Source organism: Nyctibius grandis, chromosome 13, assembly GCF_013368605.1.
Source record: "Nyctibius grandis isolate bNycGra1 chromosome 13, bNycGra1.pri, whole genome shotgun sequence".
Lineage (NCBI taxonomy): Eukaryota > Metazoa > Chordata > Aves > Nyctibiiformes > Nyctibiidae > Nyctibius > Nyctibius grandis.
In genome coordinates, this window is record NC_090670.1 from 11,072,336 (window position 1) to 11,099,191 (window position 26,856).

At 50.4% G+C, this 26,856-nt stretch overlaps 1 protein-coding gene across 1 annotated transcript in view; it reads right to left on the reverse strand.

Annotated features, from left to right (window-relative positions):
* LOC137669601 (gamma-aminobutyric acid receptor subunit alpha-3-like) overlaps positions 1–26,336 on the reverse strand; it is a 71,850-nt gene extending 45,514 nt beyond the window's left edge. The window contains exons 1-4 of the mRNA XM_068411759.1: positions 26,237–26,336; positions 26,163–26,202; positions 16,878–17,006; positions 12,387–12,508 (exon numbers count right to left, since the gene is read on the reverse strand). Of these exons, the coding sequence (XP_068267860.1) occupies positions 12,387–12,508; positions 16,878–17,006; positions 26,163–26,202; positions 26,237–26,336 (391 nt within the window). The remainder of the gene's footprint in view (positions 1–12,386; positions 12,509–16,877; positions 17,007–26,162; positions 26,203–26,236) is intronic.
* Positions 26,337–26,856: the final 520 nt, after the last annotated feature.

Sequence of the window (26,856 nt, forward strand, 5' to 3'; positions counted from 1 at the left end):
CCACCTCCGCTCCCACGCAGTCCTCACCTCCCCATCACACCCGAACAACCAACACCTCTGGCTCAGAAACCTCCTGCAGAGAAACTGAGATGCAACATCCCACCCACAGCAGCTTCCAAAGATTTTTCTCAAGACCCCCGGGGAAGAGTTTCTATTTCAGGCTGCGCTGGCAGCCCCCAGCCCCGCCACCCTCCAGGGGCAGGGCAGCCCCCCTCATCCCACAGGGATTTCCAGGCTCCCCGGGTACCGCAGCACCCGCAACCCTCACTTGCACCACGCTCAGCATCTCCCACCCCAGCTCCCGACAGCTCATCAGGAAAAGGCAGCGCCAGCCCTGGCAGGGGTCCCGGTGGGAAACCATGCTGGAGCTCTCTAATAGAGCTGTAACTTTACAGCTTCAAATTGCCTTCCTTCAGGAGACAAATCCGAGCAGGTAAATTGTTAGGAGCCGAGCGGATCCGGAGGCTGATGGAACTAATCCCAGGCATGTTTAAACGCAAAGGCCCAGGGAGCCTCACTTAAACCCGACGCCCAGGGAGCCTCACTTAAACCCGACGTGATCGCTGAAGCTCACTGCTGTGCTTAATTCTCAGGTGCAGCCTGCTCGGAGGGGTGCAAAAAGCAGAGGAAAAGGCAGAGCACTGGGAGCAAAAGCCACACACTGGCTTCAAGGTCAGGACATTGGCCCTCAGCAAAACCACGCGCCAGCCAAACAGCAGCAAAACAGCAGCTCCTGTTCACCCCATGGTGGAAACCACATGGATAAACATCGCTGTTGTCCCTAAGAAAAGTTTAGAAACATTTTCTTAGCCCAGCCTCCAGCAGGGACACGCAGGCTCAGGGGACACTTCTTGCTGACTCCAGACTTCACATTAATTGTACCGTCCCACCAGCCATTAATCAAATGTCTTCCACTGGCATTTTTATTGAAAATCAATTTAATAAAGTAGGTGGGAGTCCACATGCTTCCATAACATCAGATAAATATTCATGGAGATTTGTGCTGCTTTAGCTAAATGAGTTTTTTATATTTAACTGATGCAATTTCCTTGTTCCTTAATATATAGCTTGGCTTGCCCTTGTTCAGGAATAGAGACAGGGTGGGACTCAGCCCCGCGCTGGCTCGCTCTCAGGCACACCAAGGAACAAACTTTTGCTATCAAGCCAACACCTTTGGCAAGGATATTGTCATCTGTAATTGGAAATATGGGTCTGCTGGGGTTGCCATCACCGGGTGCAAATCCCCAGAGCCAAGGCTGAATTCAGAAAGGCCCTTTGGAGCTGGAAATTCATTGCCAACCACTAAGAACATGGCCACCATTTCTACCTCCGCAGGTGTGTCATCCGATTTCTGCTTTTCCCTCCCTGTTAAGCATCTATTGTGCTCCAACAGCAAAAGCTGATGAAAGCCATCAGAAAATGCATTCCCCTGATGCTATCGAAGGGGGTTAAAACGCTTCCAGCTACCAAAATATCCAACGCACTAGTGAAAGAACCAAAACACACCCACACAAAGCTTCAAAATTTGTGGGGCGCATGAGTCCCAGGAGAAGGGATGAGCACCAAGCTCACCCTCAGTGAGACAACCTCTGCCTGCAGCCTGGCTGTGAGTCTCTGTCCCGGGGAGGGCACGTGCCCAAAGCTCCTTACTGCAGCCCTCCCTTCTCAAAGGCAGTGATTAGAGTCCAGACGGAAGAAAGGGAAAAATCTGACACATTGATCAAATTTAGTAGAAAGGCACGATTCAGACAGTTATCAGTGAGAGATTTTACAGCATCTAACGGCTTCTTTGTTAACGGGAGCAGTGAGCAGCTGCAGCTTCCAAAAAGCGGCAATGCAGGGCAATTCAGCCACTGCCAGGACTCTTGTCACGTTATACTAGTGATACCCTGCTCTTGAAAGGCAGCGCTTCAGAAATCAAGCGCATCATCATTTTGCCTTTGTTATTAATGCAAACTGACTTGTTTTCATCGTTACAGCCTCAACCTAATTCCCCATGCACACGCTCCCTGCAGCAGCTCAGATCTCTGGACAGGATTTGCTTTCCCCTGTGCTTTAATGACATGAAGGCTGTGACTGGCCCCGCGTACACGCACTGATAGCCCAAGCCCAGGAATAGGGCACACTTCTGCACACGAGCTACTGAGAGTTGCGTTTCCCATGCCACAGCTCCAGGGTGGAGGTGGTATGAAAACGAACGGAGTCCATGAAGTGCCACCATAATCATTTTCCCCTCATCCCCAGCAGCTACCAATGCACCAGAGGTGGGCAATGCCCACTTTTTGATGTCATGAGATAGTTTAGTCACTCAGTTCCTCCCAAAACACAGCATCGGCTGCAGGGACAGGTCCCCTGCAAGCCTCTGAGCCTACTGATTTCCTCCCTGTTAAGACAGCAGTCCTGCTTCTGAGAGATCACCCTTGCTGGAGACAAACTGCCTGTCAGCAAGCAGCGCTAAATACAGGGTATCATATTCGACAGATAATGGCATGCTTTTAGTTTTTTCTCTCTTGGATGCAGGTCACACAGCTAATGTCATCTCCAAACGCTGAAATCCTAGATGTGAAAAGGTAAAGCTTAATTGCCTTGAACAGCAACTCTTGTATTGACTCCAACATAAGGCCCATAAATATTAATACAGCTATATTTAGCCCCTTTCAATTGTACATACAAAATTAAACATCTTTCTGGGAACAAATCAGTCTGGATAGGGTTTGGGTTTTTTTCCTTTTCCCTTTTTAATGCGTTCTGCATCAAAATAATAATAATCCTAATAGAGCTAAGGCTCTAAAAAAAAAGCACAGTGGATGGAGGCAGAGCTTAAAGATACTTTCCCCTGGCTCAACCAACTTGCTCCTCAGATATTCAGAGGCACTTGCATACTCCTAACCTCAACCCTGCCCCACCTGCTTCTCCTCTTATTAGATTCAGTCCCTTTTCTGGCTGGTAGCAAACTGAGACCCACTGAAGGTGTGCGCACAGAGGAACCCGCCCAGCCTGGGACCTCGGAGTCCCAACACCACTGCTGGGAGAGGGATGCTCGAGGAGGGACTCCTGCCCTGCCAGAGAGGAGAGGTCCCATCTGCAGCACAGCCATGCCCACACAATGCCTTCTGCAGTTAAAGACCTTCTCTTTTGTATAAAAATCGCATCCACTTTCCTGATTTGCAAATTAATTATACGTTGCTTTCCTTGCCAAAGTGGACTTAATGGTATTAACGTTACATGACAAAGAGAAGCTATCAGAAAGCTTCTCTCATAATGATGGCTCGATTGATCAGGTAAGAAGAAAGGATATTTCATGGTTTTGTTCTTTAACCCTTCCTCATGCAAGCAGACAGGGCCCTTTTCTAGGAAAAGGTTTTTTCAAATTCTCAGAGGAGACCAGGTGCATCTCTCCAAAGGGAAGAGCTCTAATCTCGCAAGCACAAAAGCCTGTTATTCAATTCCCACATGTGCACAGACCCTTTACAGAAAACACAAATTGTGGAAAGAAGAGTTTGCACCTTCATTTTTTGCAGGACAGTGGCCTTAACTGGCTAAAGTGACATTCACAGCTCTCCAGGAGACATGTCTTCAGGTAAGTAGGAATGCAGGACAGCTAAAATCTGACTGGCCTGTATGGATACAAACAACTTCCTTGACAAGAATTCAGATGGGTGCAGCAAGCCTTGTGCAGAGCCTCTGCCACCTTCCCATTTGTGAATTGCTGTGGGTTTTGTTTGGGGTTTTTTTTGTGGTCATCAGATCCTTTCCTTGACAAAGTTTCTCGTATCAGAACTGATCCTTCCAAAAAAAGAGGCATGTGAAATGACTTTTGCAAGGTTGAAATAGCGTCTTGAATTTTCAGACACAATTTATTTCGCTCCAGTCATGAATCATTCCATTCATTCATTCAGTTTGAACTTTGGCATCAATAGGATTTTCCAGAAGGTTGGGGGGAGGGTGGAAATCATAAGCTTTTTTCATGCCTGTTGTTCCCACCACTTTGGTTTGAATTATGTTCTTCCAGAAGGTAAAGTGAACAGGGTGTCCTTTTCTCACAATGCAAATTGCAGATTAAAACCCTCTCTAGGCTATACTCTATGCTTACAATTGCCAGTACTCCACATAGCTGTATGTCCTTCAGAGGCAGATTTTTAAAGTAAGCTACAGGTTAGTACACACAGAGAAAGAACTCATTACACGAAATTCCTGCCCCACCAGACTCAGTAACAGTTTTGCCATTTACTGCAACAGGGTGGGAATTTCACTCTGCCTTTCAACAGCAGTTGGTTAGGGGACCCTGCACGGTTTAGCCTCATAGTCTTGCTGTAACTCACTTCCCAAAGCCCCATGCATCTTCCAGAGCCTCATGAACACTCCAATATTTTTATTTAATCAAATAATAACCTCTAAATAAATGAAACAGCATTAACAAGCTAACAGGTCTGAATCAGCAGCATTAATCCCCCTGCTGCAGGGGGCCCAGGTAGATGTGATTTGATTGCTCCTTCCTGAAGGACCGGGTTGAAATTCACCACCAACACGATCAATGGCTTTGCCTCATCAGACATAATCAGCATCTCTGTATAGGTACACAAACTGCTGCAATCATTTTATCCTCCAGCTCAACGAATAAAACAACTGCTGTTTCCTCAATATTTGACCAGTTGTTTCACCGCCAGCTTCCCAGAATAAACCAATTAAAGGTGTTTTTAAACTCTATAATACCTAATAAAAAAAACCCCTTATTTCACAATCCATATCAAAGACACATTATAAATCCTTTACATGGGACTGAACGAATGGAAATTCTAACAAATGAGTAGCTGCCATAGTTCAACAGATCAATAAAGACATCCTTGCAAGCAGTTTATAGCCATCTATAACATCCTCTACTAATGTTCTTAAAACCATCTAACACATGTTCAACATGCTTAAACATCAGCTCCCCCCTTCCAAAGTCATTATAAACAAATAGCATCATCCCGTCTCCAACACGCACCCACCAGCTTCTCCTCGGGCAGGGATCAGCTGCCTAACATTCGCACTGGTTCACTGCAGGTGGCTGATCTAGCATTGAAGCTCTGAGATGTTACTCCAGTACAAATTACTGGGGCAAAAATTCCACCAAATGGATTCACTTTCCTAGAAGAATTTCTCACCCTTCGGGAAAAATCTTACTTCTTGCCTACGTGTGTGGGTACATGGAGGGGTTGGCAGCTTGGCGCAGACTCCTCATTGGAGCCACGCACAGTAATGAAGGCGCCATCTAAAAAAAGGCATCCAAAGCAGCATGAGAAACACCCTCCCCTCCACAACCCTGGCAGCCTGGGGGCTTGGTTGCGGCCCCTCTGGAGAGCCCAGGAGCGCGCAGCCCAAGGACAGCCTCGTCGCTGGTGATCGACTTTGGCCCCACGACTGCCCCATGGAGAGGGTGGCTGGGCAGGGACCCGCCGTGGTGGTCCCCTCCCTTCCATGGCACTGCAGAGGCACAGGCAGCTGTGAGATGCCCCCAAAGGACCTGGTGCTGACCTGAAGCCCAGGTACCGTTTCACACCAAAAGCTAGGAATCTCTTCTCACAATGGGTTTCTGACCCTTCTGCAGTGTTTGTGATATCCCTAAAGCTTTGATACAAGCTTGTTGCCCTAAGCAAATTCATAACTTATTTAAGAGAAGACTTTCACCCTTAGGCATAGCTGTCAAGCCCATATTCCTCACTCGCCTTCTGATGTGTGCACGTCTTTTCACACAGAGCTCCCTTTCCCTGTACGCCGTGGGTTTAAATAGCAGCACAGCCGGGATTTCTGCATGGGAGAGGAGAGCATCGGGGCTGTGCAAATTCAGGGCAAAGCTGCCTTTGGAGAGCTGCACCCAAGGGGAAGACAACCTTTTTTAAAATTTGTTCATAGATCTTAACTTCAGAAGTTTGACAAGACAGAGCAGGGTCCCCGTTGCCCAGAAAGGTAAATAAAACGCTGTTCAGGCAATGCCTCAGCTCCAAATTAAAACTCATCAAGGAATCTCAGACAAATACAAAAATCTGAGATAAGACATGGATTTTTTCAAGAAAGGATCAAATTCCTCCCTGGAGTAATCAATACAAGACATGAAGTCAGATCAGAGAGAATAGATGAGAAGTTGGGAGAGGTGGAACATTAAGACAGAAAAACAGATTAAACACAGTCCTGAAACCCTGGAAATCATAACAAACCACAAAGGGCCACTGGGTTTGTCATCTAATGTTTCTCTTGCACAAACAGTAGATCTAGATAATGTTTATGACAAACTGCAGGCAGCTTCATCACGCACAGGTGAAAAAACTGCAGAAGAGCTCAAGGCCAGACCAAGTCTGGCCTCCCTGGATGCCTGGGGACCAGCTCTGCTGCAATAGGGAGTGGGACACGTTGCAGTGGGACTCTGCCACCACCACTCAGGTGTCCCCACAGTGACAGGCAGTGCCCAATGCTTCTGCCAAGGGACCAAGAACAGCCCTGCCTCCAGCCCTCTGCCCACCACCAAGCACCCGAAAGCTGGGCTGCTGCACACTGCCACTTTACATGACCCAAAGAGCTTGCGAGGGTCCCCTCCGTGGGGCTTTGCAACCTGTCTGCAGAAGGAAAGGACAATTTCAACATTTCATCCAGATTTTAGGAAATAAAAAGTTCTCTAAACTTCAGTCTGGACAATTTAACAATTTCTACTAGTATTGTAGGTTACTCTCACTGTAAACAGATTTCTTCTTGGATCTTGCCAGGCAGATAAGCCCTCACTGTTTCAGCTTGAAGAGCACTGTACTTTCGAGAGAAGGCAGTTCTAGAATTTAATTATTCTGACTATTTCAGCCCCTCTGCCTTAATGCTCACATAATAACAGACAAGCCCTTACCTGCAGGAGGTCAGGACAAAATGACAGATGCACTGAGGTGTAACACAACAAGCATCTCATGGAAATGTCTCAACCTAAAGGAAGCCACTCTGAACCTAAGTCCAAAACCTCTGGGCCATCAGCACTTGAATCAGTGAAAATACAGATGGCAAGGCAGAGATACGGATGTTTCTTGCTTGCTCAGAAGCCATCCTGCCAAACTACACCATCATTAAAAAAGCAGGAAGGAACACTGCACCGCAGAAAGAAGAGACAAGAAAAACTCAAACCGAGGTGTGCTTCACTTACGAAAGAATAAAGGGACTACATCAGCAGGATAAATATTAACGGGTGGCTACAGATCAAAACCATTAGCAGGGCAGAGCTGACATAGTAAGGCCAGATAAAAGGCACCGTAGGCCTATGTTGGGCATCCCTGATTTGAGTCCTATTGCAAGCAGCAGAGCCTGACTGCACCAAAACCTGTCCAAACCCAAGGGCATCTGCACTGAGCCCAGCGTGGGCAGGGAGATGCTGACAGCAAGTCACAAAGAGCAACCCAGTAGAGATGGAGGAAGAGGAGGCAGCCACAAGCCTGGGTTGCTTTCACTCTCCAGATATACCCAGTTGTGCAGGTACAAACTGGGGCTTCATCTCTGCCTGGGTGGGACCCCCCTACTGCCAACCCTGAGGACAAGGAATGGGTGCCATGCCCTGTCCCCAAGGAAGAAGAAACCAAACGGGCCCAAGTGCCTTGTTCTGCCTAGGGAATTGCACTGCTTTAATCCAGTTGCCTGCGTTTGCCGGTACCAGTAAACCCCATGCTCTGAAAACTTCAGTAGGCTCCTAACCCCCAACTGTGCAGCAGCACATCGTGCAGACACAGACAGGCAGGACATTTGCCAGCCACCGCTCCCTCAGCAGGGCCGCGTCAGCCATTTAGGGACTCCAGAGAGATGTGGTAGAAGCTTTAGGGAAATACTGTGAGTTACCTTGTAAGCGATGCTGCATCCAGAAGGGAGAACACCGATCGATCCTAGCCTAGCTGCTTAACTTGGTACAAATTACTTTTTAATTGCAACTGAGAAACTGGCTTATCTAGGAAGTTTACAGCCCATCTTTTGGAAAACTGGACAGCCTACTCTCTCCTCTTCCTTGGGGCAAAATCGTTTCCTCCTTGGCATCCCCTGGAAAAGGCCAACAGTTTTCTGGAGTGCAGGCTTCCCCTGACCACCCGATACAGAGACTTTGTCCACCACTGCTCCAGATGCCCTCTGGGTTCCTCACCCTTACACCAAACAGCACCTCAGACACACTCCTGGCCCCTGTGAAGCAGTCAGTCTCTGGCTGAGCTGGAAGAAATAACTACTCCGTTTTGCCACAGCTCTGGAAAGGCCCCACGTGCCTCCTCCCTGAGCGGTAAGGTGCTCCCCGACAGCTTTGCATTGCCAAAGCATGTTGAAAGTATTCTCAAGGCTGTAAGGAAGGAAAAGGCTGGGGCAAGTGTGGAAACCTCCCCTCTGCCCCTCCCCAGGCATTCACACGATGGTTGCGTTTCGGTTGCAGCACAATGGACCCTACCTTCATCGGTTAGGAAATAAGGCTGCAGGAGGTGCAGCTGCACAGGGACCATCACTGAACTTCAAAGAACCCAGCCACTGCATCCCCTCTCACGGTAACTGTGCTGGGCATCACACTGGCTGGGTAAGGATTGCAGAACTTCAATCACTCTTCACAGTAAGCAGCACAAAGATATACAGGGTACTTTTGTGCATCAACCATTCTTGGAGGATCACTCATGGTCCCATCGCTCACATCCCACTCCTTGAGCATCTCTTCTTTTTGGGTATACGTCTCTCCCTTTGTTTGCCAGTTCTACCTCTTTCTCCTGGCCACATCTCCTCTCTCCTACTCTTGCAAGCAAGGCAAGCTCCAGGTTCAAAACTGAGGCCTCTCCACATGCCAGCTCTGCAGGTAGCCCCAGAAAAGAGAATTTGAGTGCTATAAATAGACGCCCCTCACCGCAGCCCCCGAGGGGCTGGGCAGAGGGTCTGCATGATTGCACAGCTCCGGACCAGGACTGGAGGCCAGTGCTGTCCATAGAAACTCTCTCAATGGGAGCTTTTCTTATCCTGCAAGGTTGGCCATGACAACAGATGTCTCCATCCCCTCAGGGTCCATTTCTGTTCCTCTTCTGACTTAATAACCAATCTGCCCTGTGTTTTCCCAGGGGAAACGCAGGTTATCTGCTGACAATTCTTTCCTCTCCTCCCCAGCTCTGAGTCCTATAACATGATCTATTTATGCAGCCACCCCTTCCCAAGTCCAGGCCGTATTTCAGTGGCCATGGGGCCAAACAAGAGACTCAGCTCTGTCCCTAAGAGCAAGCCAGCTCCAGCTCACCTGGCAGAGACAGAGAGAAACCTCCTACCAGCCATGGAAGACTTCTCTGTGACACCAGTGGTCGCATCCCCAGTGCTATGGGGTGTTCCTGCAGAAGGAGGGGTCTGACAGCCACCTTCTCCCCCCACCTTTCCTCATCTAAGCTAGCCCGGAATATGCTCACAAACCTCTACTTGCCACCAAGGCTACAAGGACTCCTTGCTGGAGAGGATGTCCAGAGCTACCTCCTGGAGGCAGAAGCAGCAGCAAGGCACAGGACCACCCTCACCTGGAGCCTGGCTCTGCAGCACCAGGCACTCCCAAGCAGCCCCAGCGCTGGTTTGCTTCAGTCTGTGTCTGCAGTATCCTGGTAGGAAGAGGAGCTCTGGCATGGGAGCTATTAGAGTGGGTGGCAGCAGATGGTGAAAACAGAGGGGATAAGAAAATAAATACAAAGAGGCTATCGTGAGGGGAGAAGTCGCCACATCAACACTCTGTTGCTTACAGTCTCTTTTCCCAAAAGCCTAAACAAACATTGCTCAGTTCCCGGCTCACAGGGAAACGGCCCTGCCAAAGGCAGGGGACAGGCGCCCGGGCACACGCAGCACCGAGAGGTGCTGCAGCCCTGCACCTGCTCAGCCCTCCGTATCCCAGCCCAGGGGGATCTGTCTCATACACAGCAGGGAAACCAGGGCCAAGAAGGGAGCCTGCGTGTCCTGCTTCCTGGTTACGCACAATTTAGGCCAGTCCATCTCTCCAGTAGCCTGGTGTGGGCACAATACCACCACGTCCACCCTTTCCACAGACACCAAAGCAGGACTGCATGGGGCTAATGGATGCTCTCACCTGACATCTTCAGAAAAGCAAGTGGAAGATATTCCCAAGGGAAACACAGAGAACCAGTGCTGGGTCTACAGGGACTGCCCAGTGCTGTCTCACAGGAAGACCGATGTACCTTGTAAGTCACTGAATCACCCAGCAGCACAGCTGCTAACCTGAAGCAGAGCAATCCCTTTCACAGATCTCACAGAACCTTGGACAGCCCATCTCTTGCTGACTATCACCCCAGGCTATTTGATTAACCCCTAACTCTGGAGTCTGCAGCAGGACCGTTTCTGCTTCTCTGGCCACCCTCTAATGCTCTTCCTGATAGCGGCCCTGACGGACCTCCAAGGAACAAAAGCCTAGGCTTGGAGAAAACAGGTCCAGCTAAAAGTGGGTAGGGCCTGGCTCAACAGGCTGCCCCATACACACACATACTAAGGACAACTCATTGCCAGCCAAGAGCCCTCAAAACGTGTAGTCCTTGTCAAAACCTCCCATCTGGGTCTGCGAGAGTGCTCCTTGAGGGGAAATCAGAGGTGAAAGCAGTCTTTAAACATGCCACGTCTGGTTCAGGCAAAGGCAATTTATTATGTTAAGCACGTTATTAAAGGATCTAAAGCAAGAGAGCAGAGATGTTCCAAGAAAGGTTTCAAGTTCCCCAGCAATGGGCTCTTGGGAGTCCTCTTGTTAATACTCTGCACGAGGTTGTCTGCAACCGAGCCTACGGTGAACATAAATGCCCCCTCAGTCCCCTTTCAGAACTCGTTTCAGTTAAATCAATACAGCCATCAGGGAGACTTGAGGAAGCAAAGCTATTAGTGGGACCGCAGTTAATTCTGGGGGAAAGAAACAAGCAACAAAAGCAATAAAACTGATGGATGGCTTATGCAGATGCAGTAACCCTTTCCTGTCTGTGTCCTGCAGCATGGCAGCCCATCAGAGGTGAGGATGCTCACTGGAGAAACCCTTCTTCCCCGGATTTTGCATGGTCTCTGCTTGGGATCAAAGTACTCCTGGACAGGTGCAGGACAGAGGGCCATGGCACAGAGGTGGACGTGGGACTGGGAAGAGACAATGAGGCTGCTCTGAGGAACAGAGGGTGCAATTCCAGGCTAGCACAATATCACTGGAGCCCCTGTCAACAAGCAAGATCTCAGGAAAGCTCATTCCCAACCTCCCTTGGCAGTGGGACCTTCAGGGAACAGAGAAACATGTGGTAGCTCCAGCTTTGGGTGGGAACTGTGGTCCAGCAACACACCTTTGCAGCCGAGCGGGAGAGCTCAGAGCAGTGCAGGGACATAACCTCAGTGGCCCCTGGGGCACACAGTCACTGGCACCTGAGAGCTCTGTGACCCTTGGCAACTACGCACCAAGAAACCACGCAGGCCCATGTCTCCCTCATCTCACCAAGAAAGTTCACACAGAATCACAGAATGTTAGGGATTGGAAGGGACCTCGAAAGATCATCTAGTCCAATCCCCCTGCCGGAGCAGGATTACCTAGATCATGTCACAACTGAACAATACCTGAACAGTAACTGCGGATGCCTGCCAGAGGTCACCAGCAGTTCCCAGCTGAAAGCTCCCTAGGTTTCAGGCAGCCCCAAAGATTTTCCAGACACCCCCATTTCAGTGAGGATACAGCTAGTTCACATCTGCCTTCCCCACACATCTCCCCGTTGCTTCTGCCTCCTTACATCACCCTAAATGTATGCCATAAGCATTGGGAGGGAAGGTGACTACCATGGTTTTGCTTTCTAAAGCACCTTAAACATCTGTAGGTGCTCGGAGAGAAACTCAGCAGCAGTAGCTATAATGGCAGCGGTGTTAAAAGCAGTTCAGGAGACAGCAGAGCCCGGTGCCCAGACCAGCCCACAGAGAAGAGCTTGCCAGGTGACAGCTACATAGGAAATAACCAAGATGTTGAGATAGAAGCTCTGTAGCAAAGCCCTCTGACTAAAAAGCAACACCAACATGAGTTAAAGGTCCTGCAAACTGTATCATCATTTATGATGATTAGTATCATTTCTGAAACGGTAAGGCCTATAAAAGTAGGAGAAATAAGTTTAATCATATTTGCTCCATCTACAGGCCTATCAATGTAATGTCACAGAAGACCACAGCAGTCAGGGACTTGCACCTCTCATCTCACAAAATATCAAACAACAAGAAAGTATGAACACAAAATGGGGAACCAGCAACAGACTGACTCTGACACTGAACCAGCCTCTCCTCCCGACAGCACCAGACTTATTAAAAAGCTGTCTGTGCAGCCTCTCAATTCTAAAGCTACACAGCTGTGGAAAACATCATCTCTCCACCCAACTGACCTCCAAGTCCGGGTCTCAAGCGGTTGTCATATCCATCCAACAGCCTGTCCAGGATGCGGGTGAAAATGGTGATGTTATCTTTGCTGTCATCGACGACGTCTGAAACATGCTTCTGAGAAAGCCTGGCACGTGGGGGAAAAAAAAGGAAAAAACATAATCAGAAGAGAAACCTACTCTTTACATGCTCTGAACAGCTACTGGAGATGAAGCTGGTTGATGCTCCAGCCTGTGCTGCAGTGGGCCCTGAACTGCAGGATGGGGCATGCCTGTTGATAAGGTGATGTGCTTGCAGGGCTACCCACAGGGCATCTCAAATCAACTCGCCGCTAGCCTCTGCCACTGCAGCCCTCACCGTGGAAGCTGAGGCTGCCCCCTCCCAACCTGTCCATGCTCAGGGCCAGCAGCCCCCTGGGCAGCAGTTTAGGAGCCCTGTTTTTTCAGGGAGCCTTCCCCTGCCCCAGCATCCCTCGCCTGCCCCTAAGAAAGGGCATTTTATGAACAGAAGCTGTGGGAACCTCAGTTATTCAAGTACCAGCATCTCCTTTTAGGCAGCATGGAAGAAGTGATGCCAGTTATTTACCATATCGAGCCATTTCCAAGTTCTCTTCTCCAGGGAAGAGGGAAGGGAGGCAGAAAAGTAGGAATTCAGTAAAGCAGGCTTGAAGCCTGAGTCCATAATTAAAACTCTTCGTGAACCATTTCTGTGGTTTCTTGAACTCTCCCTGTTTATAAAACCAAATGAGTTTTCACGTTCCTATCTCTGCTGAACGTAAGATGCCTGGAAGCCCACAAATAAGATGATTTCCTTGGGGCATTTTCTGCCCCAGGTAGAATAAAATAAGTAGTAAACTTCTCAAACAAAGCTCATCTCACCAAACAAAATCTTCAATGCAGTTCCGCAAGCCCAGGAGGCTCAAATAATAAATTTGCATTTTGCGTCTCCCTTTCAATCAACAGAAGAGGAGCCTGTGAATCCTTCTGAAGCTGACTGCCTCTAAAAGAGATCTCAGACAGCACAGAGTACCGATGCTGTGGCTCCAAGCACAGCCTTCCCCAGCAGAAATAGCTGTTAGGACCAAAACAAATGGAAAGGCAGAAGATTAAGTAACAGAAAACCAAAAGAAAAATCTATAGAGAAGCTGAGATTGCAAGGAAGATGGAAGAGGAAATAAAAGAGACACCAATGAGGCCAAAAAAAGATTAAGAGGCACAGACAGGCAGCGGGATGGCTGAGGAAGCCCAGCCAGGCAGGGGGAGAAAAGGCTGCTGGAGTGGAGGGATCCTCAGCAGTGGCACCAGGAGCCGTCAGGAGCGGGGCAGCCCCGACTGGCAAATCAGCCCCGTGCCACTAACCAGAGATAAGTGACTGGCAGCACTTCTGAGAGGAAGACCACGAATGCAGCAAACCAGAGAGACATTGCTGGTGCAAGACGTGGGTGCAATTACCACAGAAAGCATCTATGACCCTCTGAAGCAGCGTCCCACTCCCCACAGCTGGGGGAAGAGAAGCCCCTAAATTGTTGTTTTCTAACACTTCTGCCCCTTTCCTTCGCCTCCCCAGCCTCTTTTTCTCTTGCTCCAGTTGGCGTGTGCAGCCACTGGTTTAAGCATGCATCAGGAAGTGACTGGGGAAAAAAAATCACAAAAAGAGGAATATCATTTAAGGAGTTCAAAACTTAATCCTGCTGCATCCCATCCGGTTAGACTAGTTACCCCTGACACTACTGGTCCCTTTGAAAATACTCTGCAAAGGGTCAGTAGGGTGACAAGTAGCACAGCTAGCTTGGGGTTTTCTATCAAAATGTTCTCCCAACAGAAAACCCAGCTTCTATATGATAAAAGAAGAGGAAAAAGTATTTTCTAGCAAAAGAGGAAAAATCGAGAGTAGGATATGGGTATTTTTAGAGTCAGGCTGAATCAATACTATTCAGCATGCTGTAGCTAATTGAAATATTCTGTTTTGGGCAATTTTGACATTAATTTGCATCAGCATCAATGACCAAACACTCCGGGAAATTGCATTTCAAGTGCTTGAGCTTTGCTTCTCCAGGGATCACATCCCACTTCTCACAAGGCTGCTTGGCCTCTGTTTTCTAGCAAACCAATACCTGCTGTCATGAGAGAAGTGGTCAAGCTAGAAAGCTCAGCCTACACGAGCCCAACAAGGGTAACAAAGTGCTTAAACTGCAGTTCCCATAGGGTATGGGGGGGTGAGGCATGGTTGGGAAAACACCCGTCCCAGCCCTAATGCAACCTGTCAGATCCGAAATACCAAAACACCGCTGATATTACGAACTGCATCACAGCCTTCAAGCCTTCCCATTTGAATCAAAACACTGGTGTTGGCTTTTTGTCTGGACTTGAAATATTCGAAATAGCTGAACTCCCTGCCGGTAAGTAGAACTTTGAGAAATTTAACAAAAGCCTACTGTAATTAGCGAGGTTTCAATTGTACTGGCTTTCAATAGATGTCATGGTTAAAAACAATCATCTGTACCAGTGTCTGCTGATGGGTATATAACCATCTATAACTTACGAATAGCTAGCATGCTCATGAAAGCTCATTCATTAATGTTTTATAAGCTATCTTTAAAAATTACCCATAATATAAAGAGTGAGAGGACAGATTTTTGTGAAGGAACTCCTGGCGGAGGCTCAGCAGTGATGGGAAAAATGAGTTTACAAATTTCAAAGCCGTTTTACTTAGCCTGACGTTTGAGGTTTCGACTTCAATGTGAGCAGCATGGGATTCACTCAGGAGGCAGCGGGGAAAGAGTGACGCAGGCAGGGCGAGGGAAAGGTGCAAGCAGGGGAGAGCCAGCAGCACCTCTGCCTGGCACCTGATTTGGGCTAATTCCCCCGTCCAGCTGAGGTCTGGGCTGGCTCATCTAAATTTAACATAAAGCTAAGGTTGCCCTTTAGCAAGGCGTAAAAACAGGTCTCATTTATCTCTCTCAAAGCCCCAGTGAAGAACTCTAAGGAACGGCAAAGAGGTATGAGGATCATGGTTTTAAAATAATTAAAAGCCTTTAGGCAGGGAAGACAGAGGTTTGCAGCAAATTTAATTAGGATAGGCTCGAGGAGAAGTCATTACCTCGCCACCCGTCCCTGTGCACATGCTCTCTGGAGAGCTGGCTGCCACGTCAGCACGCTAACCTCCGATCAGGGGTCCCCTCGTACACGATTTAGGAAACAAACCCTCCCTTGGACCAGAGCGATGCCCGCATGGCAGGCAGCGAGGGAGCAGCAGCAGCAGCACCAGCGAATACAGGATGGGAAGCAAAAGGGCAGCGGTGGGGAAGGCAGAGGCAGGGCTGCAGGCAGAGGGGCTGCTGACACTGCCCTGCAGCCGGCGTGGGGACGGGGATGGGGACCCAGCGGGCTGGAGGGGAGGCCAGTGCCCGGGGCTGCCCGTGCCTGGGCAGGCAGCCGTACATCCACAGGAGGGTCAGCAGCCACACATCAAGGTACGCTCGGGATGCATTTGCTTATGCAAAGTTAGATCCAAGCAGGTGAAGCGGCGTGGGCAGGACAGGGGAGGAGGGTGCAGTGGGCAAGCGGCTGCGTGCAGAGGGGTGCGTGGGTGAAGCAGGAGTGGCAGCAGTGAGATTTTTTCATGCATGAAAATCCTTGATCGCTGCTGGCCTTGTAACTCAGCAGACGGCATTTCAGTGTCCGTACCTGGCACTCTAAAGGCTTTTCTAAATTTTTTATACAAGTCGTGTATTATTTGCATTTCTCTCCCTCTGCGCAGAGCTCCTCCCTCCCCGCGGCTGGCAGGCTGTGCTGGGAGCGTCTCTGCCTCCCTTCCTCGAAGGGCTCTCCGAGCTCACCGAGCCTCAGCAGAGGCTCCGGCGGGACATAGAGGAGGGTTGCAGAGCCTGTCACGGACTAACAGGCTTTAGTCTCCTCCCGACAGCTCCCAGAGCCTGGGAAGGTGAGGCTGGTGGCAGCACACTCTGTGCTGGGACAGACGGAGCCTGCATGCCCAGGGACACAACCAGGGCTGGCCAGAGCCCCCCCACCATGCTACAGCAGACCAGGTGTGCTGCTCCGGGGTCGTTACACCATAAACAGCCACACAGCTCATGCGGTTTCATTTTCTTTTCTTTAAAAGAGTATTAAAAAATTAAAGGGGAGCCGGTGGGGGAGTCTCTCTTCCAGGTTAAAACTCATCCAAGCCAAGTCCTTGCCCAGAGTGAATTGTGCAGAAGCCAAATCTGAAAATTGGTTTGTTGCAAAAAATGCTGACAACTGTCCTTAGCGAGAGCACCTCAAATAGCACTAATGTAATCAGTCAGCTTGGCCACGAGGGACTGAACAGTCCCCGGTTGAAAGGCATGGGGACGGGGACAAGGGGAGGGTCAAACAGCAGCGACACTGGTCAGTGCTTTGCCCTGGACTACTTCATGCAGGTACTGGCCCCGAGATATTTAAGCACAGCAAGAGGACTGCAGCCTTGGCCAACAGCCTCAGCGCTCACCACCTTACCCAGCATCAGCAGGGAGAGCCAAAACCAGGACTAGGACTCCAAGGCTAACGAGAGAGAGTGACCCCGTTCCCGGGAGCCTCAGCGCCATGGCCTCAGCACACAGTGACCGGCAAGCAAGCCTCCAAAACCTGCCAGGGTGGGCACAGAGGGGAAGGAGAGAAGAGAAGAGAGATTTTATTTACTAGGAGGAAAGCAGTCTGCTTCGTTCAGTTCTTCAGCAGTTCACCTACGTTAGCCAGCAGTCAGAGTTTCTGGGATCCTGTATTTGAAGTCCCCAGGGACCAAAGGCAGCAGCATCCGCTGCAGCACTGCTGGCCCTGGGGAAGTCACAGCATGGGGTCAGAGCCGAGCACATACATACACACACAAACCCTCAGCCCATGTTCACAGCACACTCAGCAGCTCTCCAGGTGCTTCAGCACCTTTCAGCAACTGCATAGGTCCACTTCCAAAACAACCGCACTGGCTCTTCTTCCACCCATCGCTTCCTCCTCCTCACCCCATACTCTCAGTCACTGCCCTCCCCTTGCAGCAGCTCCCAGCTCCCCCCACTACCTGAGCTGCCTTGGGGACACTTGCACAGCAGAACCACTTGTAAAGTCTCAAGACCTATTTTTTCCAAACATCTTTTTCTGGACACTTAGGCCCTCATTTAATTCTGGTAACGACACTGCCAGAAATTATTATTAAGTTCGGCCACTGAGGCCCAAGGTAGTGGGAGTGTTCGAGTGTGCTGCTCTTAGTGTGCTCAGATTTTTTGTTAATGCTCAGTTTTACTTTTATTGGGATGTTATTGCACATTTAACTGCCTTCTCCTTTTATGTATCTCATTATGTTGATGCACCTTGGAACAGCACTGCCAAGCAACAGCCTGTATAAATACAGATTGTTGTGACGTCTCCCCAACACGGCACCTCACGTCTGGCACACGTGGGATTCAGCCCAGCAAAGGCTCAGCCCCGTGGCAGCCAGGCACAACCGGCCAGCGTGAGTCCCCACAGCCATAAATGAAGGCTCACTTCAATCACAGCCTGTAGAAACCAGGGCAAGATGTTGCTGCCAGCCAAATCTGACCTCTGGGTTTCCCCACTCGATAGGCACCAACACTGCAGAGCCTCAGGCAGCTCCTTCCAGCAATGGAGGAGATGCTGGGTTGAAAGCCAAACCCCACCACCTGAACGGCATTTCTCAGCTAGCAGAGGGTGTCCCAGGATGAAGAGGGCAGGTAAACTACGCAAGTGCTACCGAGGAGCAGGGGTTTCTGCACACGGACATGAGATGGGAACCCCCAGCAGAAGTCCCATGCAGAGAGAGCAGGGAGCTCAGCCGAGCAGGATGGAAACACCTGGAGATCATGTATATAATGGATGTGCAGCCATGTGTATCTGGCTACCTACCCTTGCCACGAACAACTGGAAGAGGAGAAGGGGCACAAGGCTGGGCTGGGTCGTGCATTACACCACAGTTCTGCACTTAGCTACCCCTGGTTCCCCCACAACACTTTGGCCCTACAGTTTTCCTGGATGCTGTGCCTGATCCTTGCTTTTTAGCTCAGTACAGCTCTAGGAGGACATGAGCTGCCACGCAGGCAGAAGGTAAGAGCCAGACACTGCAAGTCCTTATCCACCCACCACAGCTTTTGTTCTGGCAACATATTCACTAACGGCAGGCACAGGGAAAAAAAATAACGTTGGGCCCTAGCATTGCCTTGCATAGAGCACACTTTGGATGTGTTACCTTCATCTTCCTATCGTTCACTTAAAATCCTTGCAAATATCAGCACATGGATTAATTTTGTGCATGTGAGCATTTGCTGGTGTGCTTGGATGTTATCTAAGCGGGATGGTACCTAGGGAAGCGCAGCCTTCACACCGAACGAGCACACGCTTACCGGGGGCTGCAGGAGCCTTCTGGCATAGGCACACCTTCACCTCTGGTGAGACAAGCCCTGATTCGGGATGGCTCCTCTGGCTCCTGCCACCCTCCAGCTGAGAAGGGGCACGCAAGTGGAAATTCAAGTATTTGCTGATGAAGCACAAATTAAGAGCCTGAACATCTGTTCTGCGGGAAATTCCGACAGTTTGGGGAGACGCGTTCCAAATCACAACAAGGACAGCTAAAATGTTGATGTTTCTTACAAGGCAAATTCAAAACTCCTTCAATTAGCAGCTCCTTGACAGATTTCCTTTCAACTATTCCCTTTCATTTCACTTAAACTTGCATATTATACAATAGGATTTAATTGATATTTTTTTTTCCTAAGGCAATTGCAAACACTAGCCAAAAGCAAAAAAAAACCATTGCTGGCTTCCCTCTCCCCTCCCCACACCACCATTGAGAAATTTCATTGAAATCAACACTTTCCCATTCAACTGCTGATTTCAATAAATGGTTTGTTTTGGCAGAATTTGCCTTGCCAGAAGTTTTTGACCAGGGATATCCACACAAACGAGGACCCTTTGGTTTTGCAGCAGGTGCCTCCTGGCTCTGCAGGAACTGTTCTGACTCCTCTAGAACATTTTGGACCTTCTTTATTAGATTTGGTGAGACCATGGGCTGGGGAGATTACGCACCAAAGGTGGGACGGAGCAGCTAAAGAAAAGAGGACCAGAAAATGAGGCAGCAAGGTAATTCAGGAAGAGACAGGGTCAGAACAGTGACAAAAGCCAGAAGCACTCACACCTTCCATGTAGGTGTGTATAAGATATACCTGTCTGTGCCAAGAAGATCTAAACAACTGCATTTCCACCAAACCTTGTTCATACGGTTTTCCTTCAATATTATATGGAGATGAAGGGCTAATTTTCTACTTTGGATAGTTCTGTTGAGGAAGGTCCTAGCCAAGGATAACAGGGCTGCTTGAATAAAGTTAAATACATGCTTAAGTCTCATTTTAAGCATCAGAACCAGTTCTACATACCTGCACTGGGAGAAAAATCTGTCTTCACTACTTCCCCAAGTGATTACTTCGCCAGTCACAGCTCAGGTTGCTGGCACAGAGAATGCCTCCAAAATGGGGTGTGAGAGTACATGGGTGGCTGGTTTGCTATGGCTGCACTTATGGACTCAGGAAGGACAACACAGCATGGAAAAGAGCTTGGCACTGTTGCTCATCACCCTATTGCTGGGCAGGAAACGTGTCTCTGGGGGATGCAAGGAGACTTGTGCAGAGAGGGAAGTTTCACCCTTCATACAGTTTAAGGGATCTTCCAAAGCTCCCCATAGCCAGAGTCTAGTTGTGGTCCCCATGGCACAACAGCTCTCAGCATCACCTCTCCCCTTCCCTGGGTCTCTTGCTAGCACCAACCACAAAATCTCAGATGGTACAAGTGCCTTATAAGCCCAACAGCTACTGGCCACTCGCTAATAACAAGGTTTCTGGCCTGGCAGGTTTGTAAAACCACTCCTGGTTTCAATAGCCCAGTAACTGAGCTCCTCAGATTTTAGCACAAGAGTCGCTCTTGGAGAGGACCTGCCCAATAGCAGTTACTGCTCGCGGCAGAGCAGGCAGGAGGGGGTCCCTCGGTGTGCAGCACCATCTCGAGCAAAGGAAAAGAATGGAAACACCCACAAGTGTGCCTCAGGAAAAGTAATGCTGGGGCTTCTCCAGCCTGAACTGGTGCTGTCCTTGCAGAAGGCACTTAAAGAAAATGCTGTTCAGCTGTCACTTCCCACTCAGGAAGGCTCTGAAACAATATCTTGATCTGAATACTTGCAGGGATCCATGATCCTCTGGGAAGGGGAGGGAGGATGCAGGCAACGTGCATTTAACTGCATGTAACAGAGTGAAGATTTAGGGATGTTAATTGGATGGTAATAGTCTCAAAGAAGAAAAAAAAACAAAATCTCTTACTAGGTTTTGCTGAAAGGAAACTGCATAGTATCCATGAAGAAAAAAGCAGAAAGCAAAGATGTCTAAGCTCAGAAAAGAGTGGTAGAACTCCTTAGACTGACTCCTCTTTCACATAAGTTAAAGAACATCACCCCATAGCTTCTGGTTCTGTCTATGCCTATGCAAGATGGAGCCTATAGGGATGGTACGTGTTCAAAGCAGCTCTGCACTTCCTTCCTCCATCTGCCCATTGCTCATTTCTTAATGGCACAGTTAGCAAACGCATTCATCACTAATTCTGCAGTTGCTGGTAACCTCCACAGCTGAATCAAATGCAGATTTTCCAAGGAGCCCTGTTAATACTTTGCAGCTGGAAGTTTACAATTCTGTGCACTCCGGATTTTGGCAGGTCTCTTTATGACCACATATCTAAAGGCATCATAAACATACCCACTCCTCTCCAACACACACAGTCTGTACAATCTCCAGAGCATCACAGCATAACAACGCTCCTGAGAAATACAGCCTTCCTGTTGGATGTGCAGTTTTGGAACGAGGAATTGGAAAAGCTTCCTTCTCCCCAAGACAGCAACATGCTCCAGACCCTGCTCCTATGGAAGGGGGCTTGGGAACCAAAAAAGTGCTGGTACCTTCCAGATCAGCGAGGTACCCTAGTAACTGTGTTAACATTGGGTATCTCCTGACTTGGCATACTGAGCCTGATCTTTTAAGAAATCCTTATTCTAGAAACCATTAAATATTCTGAAATGCCTTCCTAGGAAAGAGTGATTAGGACAGGCTTACTACTGACGAGGGAAAGACAGATAGAGCTCTGGAGGTGGAGACTGAAAGGTAAAGCTTGCAAAAAAATCTGGGAGAACAGCCCAGAGAGGGGGAGACTGCAAGCATCAGAAAGGGAACGAAGAGAGAAGAGGCCCATAAACCCACCTGGGTACATTTGAGAGAGTCACATCAGTATCTCTCCCAAATTACTGCCTCCTTGGAACATGCACAGCCAAGGGAACAATCTGATTCACTTAGCAACAGTCTCATCATTCAGGTGGCATTCACGAAGCTGCCCAAAAGACATATTTGCCCCATCACTGCATCCAAAGATGATGTGTACCTGCAGTGTCATTAGGTCAGCATGCCCACACGCCATGCACCTACACCAGTGGCATCAGCTGAAGGAGTGCTGAGCACTTGCAGCTCTCACTCAGCCCACAGCCCCCAGGACCTGCAGCTGCTCCACATCTTTGCCAAGTCAGGTATCTCAGGGAGAGGTGTGCAATGAGGAGCTGATGCTGGGAAGCCAGCTGGAAAACAAACTGGTAAGTAGAGGCAGCCTCAGTCCAAAAGCCCAGATACAAGCACTTCCATGCAGGGAGAAGAGGGTGATCTAGACCCAGTGGATGCCAAGCACATCCACCCACCTGCACAGTAGCACAGCCAAGCACACCACTATAGGTGACCTCACAACACCTGCACATTTACCCCCAAAGTCAGGTGCACTTGCACAGCACAAGAAACTCTTTAAAGCCCTTCCTCATTGCACTGCAGCCTCTGCAAAACAGGTCCCAGGCGTCAGGAGAGGTCCTTTGATACGTCTCAAGGATTCCAAAATCATCTAAACTGCACAGGCTGTGGTCTGCCCAACCATCCCCAATCCTCTGTGAGCACACCAGCCTTGTGGTGATCACTGCCATGCCTCTTCTAGCGCTTCTTTGGGTAAAGCTCCAAGCTTTCTCTGCAGAGATGGGCAGCCAGCAAGCGCTCAGTGCAGCATGCAGGTGATGCACATGCTGCCCTGTGTCCCTGTTGGGGTGGTTTTGCTTCAGTTCTCAATCACTTCAGATAAAAAGGAGGATCCCTTGAAATAAAATTATCTTCTTTGAGGGCTGGGGCAGCAATGAGCAGATACGGTTCCTCTGGAAGCCTGGAAATGATGGAGTAAGACACCCTGGTGTTTCACAGGACCCTTGTCCTACCGCTTATTTTCATCCCTTTGTTCTGAAATGAGCTACCTGGGATGCACGCGTACACTGCACAACACAGGGAGAGACACCCAAGCCAGCGCATGCTGGAAGCAGTCCAGCCCTGCCAGCATTGCGCTCTACTTGCACCAGCCGGCGCAGGGGGAAGGCTCGGTTTGTTAGCCTGGACCGAGGGGAGCGCTCTGCTTCCATCATCTGAGATAGCCCAGATTTCTGCAACTTGCCTCTGAGTTTGGTGCTGCTGTGTGCTGTACAGGTGCTGCTGAACCCCAGAGGCTACTATAGCATTTTATAGGAATCGGAGAACAAGAAACAGGCAGCAGTACCTCTGCCTACCTGAATCAAACTTGCTGTTTACCATCTACTTAGAGAAACAGCACTGGCTCACAGCAAGAGGCACATGGCAGAGGAACCACAGAGTCTTTGACTCACAAGCATGAAAATGTTTGTGCTTACCTACCCGAGAGGCACACGTTGGCTCGTCCCCACAAACACACATACTGCACAAGCCGTAAACAACCTTCCCATGAATCTGCCACACACATAAGGTGCGAGGCACACGCGATGGTTACCAAATGCGCTGTCTGCAGCTCTGCAAGAGATGCCAGCAGAAGAGGACACTCGGAACCAGAGGCACAATGCAAAGAAATTGAAGGTTTAGATCAACATGGAAATCTTGTGAGCAAGCCTTAAAGTGGATCTCTCCTGTAGAAAGCTGGCAACAGAGGAACAAGCTCTGTGCCCAACTCCCAGCCCAGCTCTAATTTTTCAAAACGAAAAACCGCTTGACAGTTTTTCCTCATCAAAACAAAATTAATCCCAATATTGCATCTCTCTACTCAAAAACACATCCAGAGGGACTGTAGCGTGATTCACACCCACAACGGCTACAGGAAACCGTTTGCACTCAAAGTATAACAAGGTAACACTGATTCACACACATAATTACAGGCAGACACTGATTCACAGCTACTGCAACTGCAGACAGACTGACTCACAATCAAAGCAACTGCAGACAGGCTCATGCTCACAAGCACAACTGGAAATACAACTGTGCTGACAATACCCACAGTCTGCAATCATATGTACACACAAATCCTTGGAAAACTAGCTAGCGCCCTAACCAATAAAAACACGGCTAGCCAAGCCCTGCACTTTTTTGCTGGTGCTCTTGACCTTCACTCCACAGCCATCTTCCCTTCACCGACGGCACAATATCCACACCTCGGCAATTGCTTCTTCCCTGACAGCCCTCGCACTTGCCAAGCACGACTGCCAAAGCCTGAACCCAGGAGCAGAGCCGCACGATGCATCTTCAGACACATGATGCACACAGGCACAGTAAGTGTATATGGTGCAAGACATCAGTGTACATCCACTTTGATACCACGTATCTGTGCACTGACTTAGTGTTTCCAGAACACAAGTAAATGCAAGCAAGTATAATATATTTAGCCCATGGGCAAAGGACATGGCAAAAGACTCACCACTGGCCAAAAGCTTGAAAGGCAGGATTATTTACTATGCTTTCTGGCTGGGTATGTAATTATTTCAGTGTTCAGCCTGGGTATTGTGCTACTTCTTGTAAACAGTTGGCAGGAAGACTCCTACTGAGATGAGGGGCTGGGCTGCTTCTCCAGTTTTGTGAGGAGCAGGCTGAACAGGACAAGGTCTACTTAGAGAAAAAGAAACTGAGGTGAAAGAATGGATTAAGCAGGAAAAGACGAAGGAGAAGCTGACAGTGAATTGGGACAGGCGGCAGCCTACAGACAAAGAAGAAAGAGGAAAGGAGAAAGAACAGAAGAAGGAAAGCTGCATGATGCAGACTTGTGATAAGAAGCTCCAGGAGCGAGGAAAAGCAGCAGCCTCCCAGTGCTGAGTGTGTCTCGCAGCGGTGCAGAGGATGCATCTGTGCATACCCACGCACTGAGCTCTGCTGCGCGCTGCGAACCAGGAGGAGATTCCAGGGGAAAGGACGCAACCTCCAGCCAAGCATGTGCCACAGGGCCCAGGTGCCATCGCAACCCCTCCAGCTGCTCAGAGCTTTCTTGGAAAAGCGCAGGAGCGTTGGGCTCGCGCGCTCCTGCCGCTGTGCATGTGTGTGTTTGCGTGCGCTGCAGGTCACCCAGGCACCACAGACACAGGCTGAAGGGCAGGCTGGAAAACTCCACCAAAACAGCATCACCTCGAAAGAGCCTGAAATCCTTTATCTTCCAGGGTAAAGAGAAGTTTAAGAGACAGAGTACAGAAAGGAGAGGACTTGCCCGAACCACACATAGCATCTTCTAGTTGTAGGCTGGACCTGCCTCACCACCTGTTATTTTTCTTCTTCATACTCCCCACAAGGAAGCTAAGAGGACCAAGAGATGGGGGAGCAAACCTGCTCTGCTGCTGCCATCAGACCAACTCAGTTAGCAGACACTCACAGCTGCTCTTGCCGGCTAGCCCACAACAGCGGGAGTCTCACCAGAGGGTCCCGGTTCTCCATTTCTGCCTGGGGACGCTGCTGCGTTTGCAGCCAGCCAGCAGCAGATTCAGAGGAAAGACTACGGATGCAATTGGCCAGGGAAATGAACTATTTGTTCAATTATACTTCTCTTGTCCAGACGAGAACCATTCTGGCAGAAGGCAGAGCAAGGAACAATAGATAAGCGTTGCAGTGGGGACTGTCTAATGCTTAATTGCATTACACTACTCCTTTTTAATGATCCATATCTCAGTCCTAGTAACTCTGGGGGGAGGAGGAAAGATCTGGAGCTCTTTTCCCTTTCCTTCCATACCAGCCTCAGACACTGCAGCCCCCAAAACTCCTTCCCCTCCCGCCTTACCTCCCCACCCCGGCACAGCATCAGTTCCCATTAGGCCTGGCTGCAGGATTCAGGGGGAAATTTGACTTTGCTTTACTACACCTTTCTCCCCGCTCAGCCCTTCCCCTGCATTCACCGCCCGGCTCTAGGAACGGGGCTCACTACTGTCCTCGTCCAGACATTTTCCACCGCAGCCGCTGACACCTCTCCCTGCCCTCCAGCCGGCAGTGCCAGACGGGCGGGCTGCAGCCCCGGAGGTCCCCAGCGCGGGGGACCCGGCCCGGCTCGGGGGGCCGTTCTGCTCCGGAGCAACACGCTCCGGAGTTGCTACTGGAGCGGAGACGCTCCGACCCCGCGGCCGCCCTCCCGAGCCCCCCAGCCCGGGGGATGCGGGCAGGGCAGAGCCCCCCCTTTCCCGCGGGGCCGCTGCTCCCCCCATTGTTCACCGGCCCGCAGACAACAGCCGGGGGGCGGCGCAGCACCCGGGAGCCCCCTCCCCAGCCGGGGTCCGCGCTGCCCCCCGCGCCCCAGCCCCAGCCCCCGCCGGGGCCGTCCTTCGCCGCCCGGTGCAGCCGCCGGGGAGGCGCGGAGCGGGGACCGGGGGAGAGCAGGGACCCGAACCGCCGCCGCGCCCCACACGCCCGCACTCACCGCCGCGCCGGCTGCCCCGGCGGGTGGCGGCCGGAGGCCGCTCCGCTCCGCACCGCTCCGCGGGGCTGCGCGGCCCCGAGCCCGCCGTGCCGCCCGGCCGGGGCTGCCAGCCGCCGCCTGCGCGCTCCTCCGGCCGCGGCGAGGGAGGGCGAGAGGGAGGGAGGGAAGCAGCATCCCCCCGCCTTCCTCCTCCTCCTCCCGCGCCCCGGAGGAGGGTTTACCCACCCGCTTTGTGCCGAGTTGCCTTCCACGCAGCGTGGGCGGCGGGGACGGGGCGCTACCGCCCTCCCTGTCCCGGCCTGGGGCCACCACCCCAGGCGGTGCCCCAGGGCCCTCCGCCAAACCCCGGCCCGCAGCACCGCGGCAGCCCCCGCCATCCTTTCCGCGCAGGAGGATGAGCAGAGCAGGGCTGGCTGCTCCCAACGTCTACCTGTTGAAGGGGGGGAGATGCCCAAGGCGCTGGTGCTCCGCAAGGAGGTGGCCAGCACCCCAAGGGGTGCGCTGCGCCCCAGCTCCTGCCAACCTGCCTCCTCGCCCCAAGGCCTAGCCGGATCCCGGGTCTGCCGGTGGGGCAGGGAAGTTTGGCCCGCAACTTGGAATTGCCGAGGTTTATATCGCAATAAAACAGCACGCAGAGGAAAACAATTGCAGAGAAGAGGGGAGGAGGAAGAGAGGTTAAAAGGCAGTAAGGAGT